Source organism: Rutidosis leptorrhynchoides, chromosome 4 (assembly GCF_046630445.1).
Source record: "Rutidosis leptorrhynchoides isolate AG116_Rl617_1_P2 chromosome 4, CSIRO_AGI_Rlap_v1, whole genome shotgun sequence".
NCBI classification, from domain to species: Eukaryota; Viridiplantae; Streptophyta; class Magnoliopsida; order Asterales; family Asteraceae; genus Rutidosis; species Rutidosis leptorrhynchoides.
In genome coordinates this window covers 141,294,983-141,306,673 of record NC_092336.1, presented here as the reverse complement: position 1 = coordinate 141,306,673, position 11,691 = coordinate 141,294,983, and the positions used below count along the sequence as shown (strand labels likewise).

The 11,691-nt window shown below is 35.2% G+C and overlaps 1 protein-coding gene across 1 annotated transcript; it reads right to left on the bottom strand.

Moving 5' to 3' along the window:
• Positions 1-708: 708 nt before the first annotated feature.
• Positions 709-2,591, bottom strand: LOC139841084 (uncharacterized). The gene is made up of 2 exons (XM_071831316.1): positions 1,736-2,591; positions 709-1,454 (listed from the first exon to the last, which is right to left on the bottom strand). Exons 1-2 carry the CDS (start codon positions 2,589-2,591, stop codon positions 709-711), a joined length of 1,602 nt encoding a protein of 533 aa, XP_071687417.1.
• Positions 2,592-11,691: the final 9,100 nt, after the last annotated feature.

Here is an 11,691-nt window from a genome sequence, read left to right as displayed (position 1 = left end):
CTGTCATTAATGAAGCAACCCTGATCCGACTCGAGATTAAAGATTCTCGGATATTTTTCTTTGAAACAAAGGTCTCCGACCCGTAGTATTCCCTGTTCCAATGACTTTCTTACAAGACAACCGCAAATCAATATTAAATTTAACAGCTCATTTCCAGTTTTGACAATTGAACTGCAAAGTGAGCCACTAAAATTGCAATTACAATGAGAAATAATACCCAAACCACCACCCCTCCCGTAGATACTTAGAATTATTTTGACCCAAAGGGAGTCCTTTTCAGTTAGGAATCTCCACCACCATTTACAAATTAACGCTCTATTTTTTACCTTTAAAGACCCGATATCAAGCCCGCCCAATTCATAAGATTTAAGAATATCATCCCACTTTACCCAATGTAATTTTGACTGATCCCCAACCCCACCCCAAAAGAACTTACAGCGGAGTTGTTCAAGCAGATTGATGACACGCGAAGGCGCCCAAAAGATCGAAAAGAAGTACAAAGGTAAACTTGAGAGAATCTGATAATAGTTAACCTCCCCCCAAATGACAATGTTTTAGATTTCCAACTCGAAAGTTTCTTTTCAGTTTTTCCTATAATTGGAGACCAATCTGATTCCTTAGTCATTTTCGAACCAACAGTGAGACCCAAGTATTCGAATGGAAAGCAACCGTCTTTACATCCAATACTACTAGCTACATTTTTCAACTCTAAGGATGAGACGCCCAACCCGAATAGACAGCATTTAGCGGCATTAATTCTAACCAAGACAATTCTTCAAAACTTTTAAGAATAAGCATAACATTCTGAATATTTCTCCTTCTCCACTCACCAATAAAAATCGTATCGTCCGTGTATTGAAGATGAGTGAGACGGACTTTGTCTTTGCCGATATCTACTCCTTCGAACAGCCCATCATTGGATGCATTCTTTATAATTATGTTTAACCCCTCACTTGCAAGTATAAAGAGAAAAGGCGAGAGCGGGTCGCCCTGCCTAACTCCCTTTTCCAATTTGAACTCTTTTGTAGGAGATCCATTCACTAGAACGGATATAGAGGCATATCGTAAACAAGAAAAGATCCATTTGATCCACCGGGACCCGAAACCCATAAGACGCATAATATCGAATAGGAACTTCCACTTAAGAGAGTCAAAAGCTTTAGAGAAATCTGCTTTGAAAAGAAAAGTCTTCGCCTTGCATCTTTTTGATTCATCAACGGCCTCGTTAAGAATTAAAACTCCATCTAAAATCGATTTACCTCTTAGAAACGCTGTTTGCTCGTCTCCCACCAGATTTGGTACAACCTTTCTTAGGCGATTGGATAGAAGTTTGGCAATAATCTTGTAATATCCGCCTATTAAACTTATCGGGCGATAATCTCCGAGCTCCACTGAATCCTGTTTTTTAGGAATTAACGAAACAAATGAGGCGTTGCATCCATGAGATGTTTCACCTTGATCCAAAAAAAAAATAATCACATTAATCAAATCCCCTTTGATTACATTCCAGTATTTCTTGAAGAATTTGAAAGGGAAACCGTCAGGTCCCGGGGCCTTCGAGTTGTCACATCCGTAAATAGCACACCAAATCTATTTATCACTAAACTGGACCTCTAAATTGGACGCCTCCAAGTCTGAGAGTCGATGGTTAAGTGAGTCCATTATGTAGTCAGGATGAGTGTCTCTATCCTCGAAAACAGCTTTATAGTAACGAAAGATCTCGTCTTTGATTGACCAGGATCTTCTTCCCATTTGCCATTGATATTCAAACCATGAATATTATTTTTGCAGGTGCGTCTTCTAATATAAGCATGAAAAAACTTGGAATTTTCTTCCCCGTCGGTTGCCCATTTGACCCGTGCCTTTTGTTTCATCATATTCCGTTTTTCAGCTTCCTTTTTCAACCTTTTTCCCATCACGTCCATCCACTTTGACCGATCAGACTCTTCTAAATCCGAAGATTCAGCTCTCGATTCCCATATAGCTGCTTCTTTTCTGTATTCCTCACTTTCTGAATCAATTTTACCAAAAGTAGATTTACTCGGTAAAGCAAATCTAGTAGCTTTCAATTTCCTGCAGAAAATCAAGTCCGCCCTATTGCCTTCTACAGATTTATCCCAAGTTTCGGATATGATTTTATCAGCCTCTTTATGGTCAAGCCAGACATCGAATACCCTGGTGGGCTTAGGACCAAAATCAATCCATTTATTTCGCAATACAAGTGGGCAGTGATCGGTGTCCTTGCGATTAAGAGCTGAAACATATAAGTCACCCCACCGAAGCAAAAAATGTTCTGATACTAGAAACCGATCCAATTTGCTGAACCTACGTCCGTTATCCCAAATTCTAGTAAATCTCTTACCCTCTAATGGCACCTCAATGAGTTTCGAATTGTTGATAAATGTATTAAATCTTGTAGCTCTTCTAGCATTGAAAATACAATTACGCCGTTCATCTTCATTCCTAACCTCGTTGAAATCTCCACACAGTACCCAATTATCGTTGTCAAACTCGAGTAATTTTTCTAACGAATTACACATCTCTTTCTTCTTTATATAGTTGTGTGGACCATATACGTTAACTATAATCATTTCGCTGACCTCACCTTTCCAACGCCCTTTGATTGCAAGGAAAAACTCCCCTTATACCGCTTGAGTTACCCCAAAATAATTCGGCTCCCAAATTAGTAGCATACCTCCCTACCTACCTCTGGCCTATTATTGGATAAAGTTGAAATTAGACGACCCCCAAATCTATTCAATCCATCCTTCATCGACATCCCCACATTTGGATTCCTGAATTGCCACAATTTTCGAATTCTCTTCTAACCTCATTTGCCTAAACCAACTAATCTTACCATCTTTTTTAAAGCCTCGAACATTTACAAACATAATCTTCATTAAAAAACATAATAGTGAACGACAAAACACGAAACCTGAGAATTAATGGGAAGCAGGAGGAGCTTCATCAATTTGAATACCGATCCTTTTCCTGAAATCCGAAATGTTCACACTTTCATCACTTGAGGTTTTTGAAGCAACATCAGATTGTACTTTCTTCGCTCTCTTGCTCCTTCTTCAGATTTGTACTTGGTGTTTTCTTCTTTTTGATGACTTTAGAGGCGTGGATCTTTCTTGCACAGGACTTGGCAAATAAGAGTTTTAAAGAGCCTTTCCAAATTGAAATACGCTTCCAGATCGAAGTGCAAGAAGAGCTCGATTGTGAAGAGATTGAAGTCGATTTTGCTTTTGATTTTTGATCTGGGAAATCTTTGTTCAACGAAGGGTTATCTGAATTAGGTAAATCTCGATTAATTTCAGAAGAGGGACCAGGCTCAGGCTGTGGAGAATGATTTGATACATTAAATCGATTTGGATCTGCAAGTCCATGAAGGTCGTTGGGCCTTATGAATCCATCATCGAATAGATTATCTCTGTATTCCTCTAGGGAAAGCCCATTGTAAATGAATCCATATCGAAGCATGGCCCTTTACAATTGGGCTTTGTAACCTCAACGGTGGGCCGAATATAATACTCATTACTGGATTCCTGAGTATCACGTTGGGCCTTATTGGGTTCAACATTATATGTGTCGATTGGATTTAAGTTATTGGCGTAGCAATTATCTGCAGCCTTTTTGTCTTCTTTTCCCATGTTATTTCCAATGCTGCCATTATTGCTATTTATTGGAATCTGAAGAGCTTCCTCTATTTTCGAGAAGGATTTGACTGTATCCACGCGCCTCGAGCCTTGTTCCATCAACGGTTCCACGCCACCCATTGCCGAAAAATTGTCACTCGCCTCCTCATTAAATTCCGGTCTGTTTTTCGATTTATGATTTGGTGAGTTTTCATGAGGATCATCTGGAATAATTTCTATCACCTCGTCTAAATCATCGTTAACAGAATTATCATAATCATAATCTGAAGAGTAGTTTTTCGAGACCCATGTGCTTGAATCTTCATTCTCGTCTTCAAGCTTTACTTTAAACATATCGTTTGGATCTTCGATTACCCTCACCCTGAAAATTATTCCTCTATGCTTGATCTTGACAGTATTATTAATTATCACCGAGCATCTTATCTTGATAAGGACCTTCCCATATAGAAGATTTTGGTTACCCTCTAGATTGCAGTTCCTGGTATCTAGAATCGGCCCCCACCATTCGACAATCTTTTTGAATGCATTTTCATACCAACATGTTACAGGAACACCAATTACCTTTACCCAAATAAGTCTACCTGGATTCAGCTCTGAATACTCCCACCTTTTTAGGGAAGAAAACCATCTTTTAATTCCATGATTTTCGTCTTCGAGAATGCCATACGCTGCCTCAAAGGTATTGCAAACCAACATCATCTCTAATCCGCCCAAATATTTGACCGAAAGATCATTAAGTCCTTCTGCTTCACATAAGAGTTTAATTTGATCTAACAGTTCAAATTTCTTAACCTCACCCACTAGAGTCCTATTAAGCAGTTCTGTGTTATCATTGGTATCCTCAATATGTACCGTTCTTTCTAACCCCATGTCCTCACCTTGGTTATTAACTCTGACTGCTTGTCACATGTCAGTCTGATTTACTCCTCTAACAACTTCCTCAAAATTTCTGCCATCCCTTGCATTCGAGAAAAAACCTTTTCTCTCATTAGGATTTGGATTGTGTTGTAGTTATTTCTGGAGGTTTTGGTTCCGGTTTTGGTTATTTGTGTTATGGTTATTTATGTTGTAATTATGGTTTTGGTTATCTTGGATATTTCTTGGTTTCCTTTCTAGTGCTTTGAATGCTCTTAGAAATCTCCCATCTTCAAAAGCAATCTTGTTTAGTTTCAACAGGAAGATTTCAGCGTCAAGAATACGCTCAAATCTAGCGAATCCGGACCGTTGTCCACTTGCTAATTTCTTCTTAGGAATGAAGACGTCACTGATGATACCATGTGTTTTGAACATCCACCATAGATTTGTCACCGTCCATGAATCGGGAAAGTTGAATATCATGAATGAAGTCACCTTTGGTTTGGTTGTCCCTCTCAAACGAATCTCATTATTTTCCATGTACCCAAATCGATCTCTCGTTGAATCCATGCGTGCACCCTTCTTCCTTTCAATTCGAATCCACTCACCCTCACTCTCTCTCACACACATTCTCTCTCTATTTATCATTTATATTTTTGACCTAATAGCATATAGTTTTTACTTTTTTCTGCTGTGTTAGTTCTTTGATAAGTTAAATTGTATAGTTTTATAATTCGCTGGTTGTTTTCAGTGGGGTACGGGCACATGGGGAAAAATTAGTCGTTAACAGGTATTCAGGCTTCGACGGCTAAAGAAATAATTATTGTTGGCGGGTTGTTAATATAAGGAATCAGTTAGATATCAAATGAAATGTTAATGTAACGACGATTGTGAAATGTCCCGTTCATATTGATTATAAACGTTCCATATTAATTGATTTCGTCGCGAGGTTTTGACCTCTATATGAGACGTTTTTCAAAGACTGCATTCATTTTTAAAATAACCATAACCTTTATTTTATCGATAAAGGTTTAAAAAGCATTACGTAGATTATCAAATAATGATAATCTAAAATATACCGTTTACACACGACCATTACATAATGGTTTACAATAAGAATATATTACATCAAAAATAAGTTTCTTGAATGCAATTTTTACACAATATCATACAAGCATGGACTCCAAATCTTGTCCTTATTTTAGTATGCAACAGCGGAAGCTCTTAATAATCACATGAGAATAAACATGCTTAAAAAGTTAACAAAAATGTTGGTGAGTTATAGGTTTAACCTATATATTATTAAATCATAATAATAGACCACAAGATTTCATATTTCAATATACATCCCATACATAGAGATAAAATTCATTCATATGGTGAACACCTGGCAACCGACATTAACAAGATGCATATAAGAATATCCCCTATCATTTCGGGACATCCATCGGACATGATAAAATAACATCAAAGTACTAAAGCATCCGCTACAACGGATGGGGTTTGTTGGGCAAAATAGATCTATCTTTAGGATTCGCGTCAATTAGTAGACTGGTTTACTAATTCTTAGGTTACCAAGTAAAAGGGGCATATTCGGCTTCAATCGTTCAACCATAGAAAGTAGTTTCATGTACTTGTGTCTATTTTGTAAAACATTTATAAAGCTGCATGTATTCTCATCCCAAAAATATTAGATTTTAAAAGTGGGACTATAACTCACTTTCACAGATTTTTACTTCGTCGGGAAGTAAGACTTGGCCACTGGTCGATTCACGAACCTATAATAAATATGTACATATATATCAAAGTATGTTCAAAATATATTTACAACATATTTTTATTACGTTATAATGATTTTAAGTTTATTAAGTCAGCTGTCCTCGTTAGTAACCTACAACTAGTTGTCCACAGTTAGATGTACAGAAATAAATCGATATATTATCTTGAATCAATCCACGACCCTGTGCATACACGTCTGAGGCTAGATCACAACTCAAAGCATATATATTTTTGGAATCAAACTCAACCCTATATAGCTAACTAAAACATTACTGCATATAGAGTGTCTATGGTTGTTCCAAATAATATATATACATGGGTCGATATGATATGTCAAAACATTTGCATACGTGTCTATGGTATCCCAAGATTACATAACATATTAGAATACATTTATAATACAATATAAGTTACCTAGGATATGATTTGTATAGAATTGTTACAATATTTCCCGTAGCTACAACAATCAAAAAATATCCAATCTTGTTTTACCCATAACTTCTTCGTTTTAAATCCGTTTTGAGTGAATCAAATTGCTATGGTTTCATATTGAACTATATTTTATGAATCTAAGCATAAAAAGTATAGGTTTATAGTCAAAAATATAAGTTACAAGTCATTTTTGTAAGAGGTAGTCATTTCAGTCGAAAGAACGAGGTCTTGATGACCATTTTGGAAAACATACTTCCACTTTGAGTTTAACCATGATTTTTGGATATAGTTTCATGTTCATAAGAAATATCAATTTTCCTAGAAGAACAACTTTTAAATCAAAGTTTATCATAGTTTTTAATTATCAAACCCAAAACAGCCCGCGGTGTTACTACGACGGCGTATGTCCAGTTTTACGGTGTTTTTCGTGTTTCCAGGTTTTAAATCATTAAGTTAGCATATCATATAGATATAGAACATGTGTTTAGTTGATTTTAAAAGTCATGTTAGAAGGATTAACTTTATTTGTGAACAAGTTTAGAATTAACTAAACTATGTTCTAGTGATTACAAGTTTAAATCTTCGAATAAGATAGTTTTATATGTATGAATCGAATGATGTTATGAACATCATTACCTTAATTTTAGTAGTTAAACCTACTGGAAATGATAAAAATAGATCTAGCTTCAAAGAATCCTTGGATGGCTTGAAAGTTCTTGAAGCAGAATCATGACACGAAAACAAGTTCAAGTAAGATTTCCACTCGAAATAAGATTGTTATAGTTATAGAAATTGAATCAAAGTTTGAATATGAGTATTACCTTGTATTAGAAAGATATCTTACTGTTAATAAGAAAGATTTCTTGAGGATGGATGATCACTTTACAAGATTGGAAGTAAGCTAGCAAACTTGGAAGTATTCTTGATTTTATGAAACTAGAACTTATAGAATTTATGAAGAACACTTAGAACTTGAAGATAGAACTTGAGAGAGATCAATTAGATGAAGAAAATTGAAGAATGAAAGTGTTTGTAGGTGTTTTTAGTCGTTGGCATATACATTAGATATAAAGTATGTGTAATTTTGTTTACATGTAAATAAGTCATGAATGATTACTCATTTTTTTGTAATTTTATGAGATATTTCATGCTAGTTGCCAAATGATGGTTCCCACATGTGTTAGGTGACCCATATGGGCTGCTAAGAGCTGATCATTGGAGTGTATATACCAATAATACATACATCTAAAAGCTGTGTATTGTACGAGTACGAATACGGGTGCATACGAGTAGAATTGTTGATGAAACTGAACGAGGATGTAATTGTAAGCATTTTTGTTAAGTAGAAGTATTTTGATAAGTGTCTTGAAGTCTTTAAAAAGTGTATGAATACATATTAAAACACTACATGTAAATACATTTTAACTGAGTCGTTAAGTCATCGTTAGTCGTTACATGTAAGTGTTGTTTTGAAACCTTTAGGTTAACGATCTTGTTAATTGTTGTTAACCCATTGTTTATTATATCTAAAGAGATGTTAAATTATTATATTATCATGATATTATGATATATAATATATCTTAGTATGATATATATACAGTTAAATGTCGTTACAACGATAATCGTTACATATATGTCTCGTTTCGAAATCATTAAGTTAGTAGTCTTGTTTTTACATATGAAGTTCATTGTTAATACACTTAATGACATGTTTACTTATCATTTATCATGATTAAACATAGTGTATAAATATCTTAATATGATTCATTTGTATTTAGTAAGACGTTGTTATAACGATAATCGTTATATATATCGTTTCGAGTTTCTTAATTCGATAAACTCAATTTTATGTGTATAACTCATTGTTAAAATACCTAATGAGATACTTGCTTATCATAATATCATGTTAACTATATATATAATCATATATATGTCATCATATAGTTTTTACAAGTTTTAACGTTCGTGAATCACCGGTCAACTTGGGTGGTCAATTGTCTATATGAAACCTATTTCAATTAATCAAGTCTTAACAAGTTTGATTGCTTAACATGTTGGAAACACTTAATCATGTAAATAACAATTTCATTTAATATATATAAACATGGAAAAGTTCGGGTCACTACAGATTTGACAATTTAATATAGATTATCACAAATGCAAATATCTAATGTTTATATTTTTGATTTGTTACGAATGTTTTGATTCTAATTTGTCGCCAATTATGAATTTAGTTGAGAGAAAAATTTTATAATATAAGTAAATATACTTTTTTACTAATCCAAATATGTAGCCTCGAATATTGTGAGTAACAATTTAATAATCGTGACTATCATAACCCTTATTTCCGTTGATAATTTAAGAATTTGTAGGTTATATCTATATGTATATCGATATGTAGATGTATGTGTATATATATTAGTACATATATTTGTCTATATAGATGTATTTCGGGTGGTAGTAGATACTTCCATGGATGATAAATTGTCATCCATATCCAATCCATGAAATATTTAGATCATCCATATCCATATCCATTATTCGTCCATTTATATCACCCATATCCACGATAAATGGATTCATTCAGGTGAATATTCATGAATGGAACATTCATTGCCATCCCTACGTGCAATATGTGCAAACCATATAGAATATCCACATAAAAAAATTCATTTTTGACTATGCTAGCAATTTAGTATAAATCACATGGACTATCCGTATAATTTTGTCATAATATTATTTGGAAACTTGAAACTAGACTTCGTGGTTAAGTCAATAGATTTTATGAAACAACCTAATTGTAACATCGATTGAGTCAGGCATTGATACATTGATAAAAATCTAATACCATTGGCACATATCTAATCGAACAATACAAAAACTAACTGAGATAATTGTCTACTCGTAACTTCTTGCAATAATGCGCTAGAGAAACATAAGAAATAGTCATCGCAGAGCAATTAAAGGCTATACTTGTGATATTCCAGTGTGATACCAGAGTCTGACCCTACGACTTAACACAGTGATGGGAGAACAAGAAAACATAATCCCACCAAGAACCACGACGAATAAGCAATGCAAACACATATCGATCATAGTAACCAATCAAGTGAGATCCCGAACCACCCATATCTCAAGCAACGTAGGCAACCAAACACCAACAAAACCCTAAGAATAGTAACAAACTAAGGCTACGAATAAAAATAGTAGAACTCGCTAACAATAATTGACTAAAAAACCCTTCAAATCAACTATCCTAAACCACAATATAAACTAAAATAAAACATTGCCGGTTAGTGGCAAGTTTAGCTTAAAGCTTGTGGAGTCACTGGACACCACTAATTAAAATTTTTATGAAAAAAATACACGTTAAATTGTATAAGACGTCACTAAATTTTACTACAAGACCCCATATTTTTTTAATTTATAGTTTTTCTTTTAAATTGTATATAGCACCATTAAATTTAACAACTCGGACAACATATATTTTTTTGAATTTGTAAGTTTCTGAAAAGTAAACAACTACTAAAATACATTTTCAAATATAATTAGCACATAAAAAAAGTTAGAACCCCATTAAATTATGATCTTAATCGATCACTACTTTCGTTTAATTAAAAAGTTAAATAAAGTGGATGGTGGACGTCATATGATCAAACCAAAATCTTAATTGTTAATCAGATTTCGGATTTGAGAGCTTAGTTGGTGTATAAGAATAGATCGAATGTTTTAACTACAATAATTGTGCGAACCCTGATTTGAAATTTGGATTTCAAGGGCGTAAAACAATTGACAGGATTAACCTTATTCGATCGGAATCGAATAAGTTAATATCTTAGAGTCAGGATTAACTCCGATAATGACTGGAATCTTTATCGGAATTGTATTATCAGCTGGAGAGATGTTACCGTAATTAATTTGGGCAGAGTAACATTAATGCATCCAGTGTTGTTGAATAAATGATCTTGTTCGTGTATTTATAGGTGTTGTGAGGGAATGGTGACGTGGCACATGTCCCTTTCATGGTTGTAACAAACTTTGCTGATCCCAAGGATTGACGTGGCACCTGTCCCTTTCATGGGAATAACGAGCAGATCCAAACAAACTTCCTAGATTCGTGGGCTGACGTGGCGTGCAGCTTATTTGTATATTTATTCCGGGATCAAGTACTCGTTCTGGGACAGTGAACTTATTTCGGGATGAAGTGCCTATTCCAGGACAATGTGCTTGTTCTAGAATGGTGTACTTATGCCGGGCCAGGGTATCTAAACCTGGAAGACGTGGTAGTTCCGAGAGTGTGGTAGATCCGTCCAGGTCGTGATGGATGAATGCCTTATCTAGTCAAGAAGGTTTTGTCTGATGTTTATTGCAAGTGTTTCTTCACGGTAGTGTTATGACCGGGCAAGATTGTAGCCGGTTTATGAATATTCTTATGGTTGTCGGGTGCCCGACGTCTATGGTTTAGCAGGCCTTTTAATGCGATGACATGGTTCCCGGCTTCTTAATACTTTTGTACCCGGCTAAATGGTGCAAGTGGCCTGCGCATTTATCCAGGTAGGATGAGCTATATGTAGCGTTCCGGCTAGCCTTTGCTCGGTATGCTTCTTTCGAGACACATACGCAAGCAATCTTCTGATCGGGCTACTAAAGTAGAGCCGTGAATATGTTACTTACCCGTGATGATTCATGCCGAGAACATTCTAGCCTGCGTGCTTGTTAATAGTGTGCCTTTCTAAGACGGATCACTATGTGTATCATCAAGTCCCCCCAGTTTGATGATGGTAGCCGGAACGGTTACCTTTATCAAACTTGAAAACGAGCACACCTTCCTGATTGGATGTGCATTAAATGCCTGACAGTTTTGAAAAGGCAGTTTCTGCAGACACGCCCCCTTTTTGGGTTTTTTTTCCATTTTTCAACTTTTTGGAACGGCGTTCGAGGGACATCTCTTTGCAATTTTAATCAT

Coding starts and splice junctions, on each gene's coding strand:
- LOC139841084 (XM_071831316.1), bottom strand. CDS start 2,591: ATGATTATAGTTAACGTATATGGTCCACACAACTATATAAAGAAGAAA. Junction 1,455..1,735: donor CAAATGGGAAGAAGATCCTG/GTCAATCAAAGA, acceptor TTTTGGATCAAG/GTGAAACATCTCATGGATGC.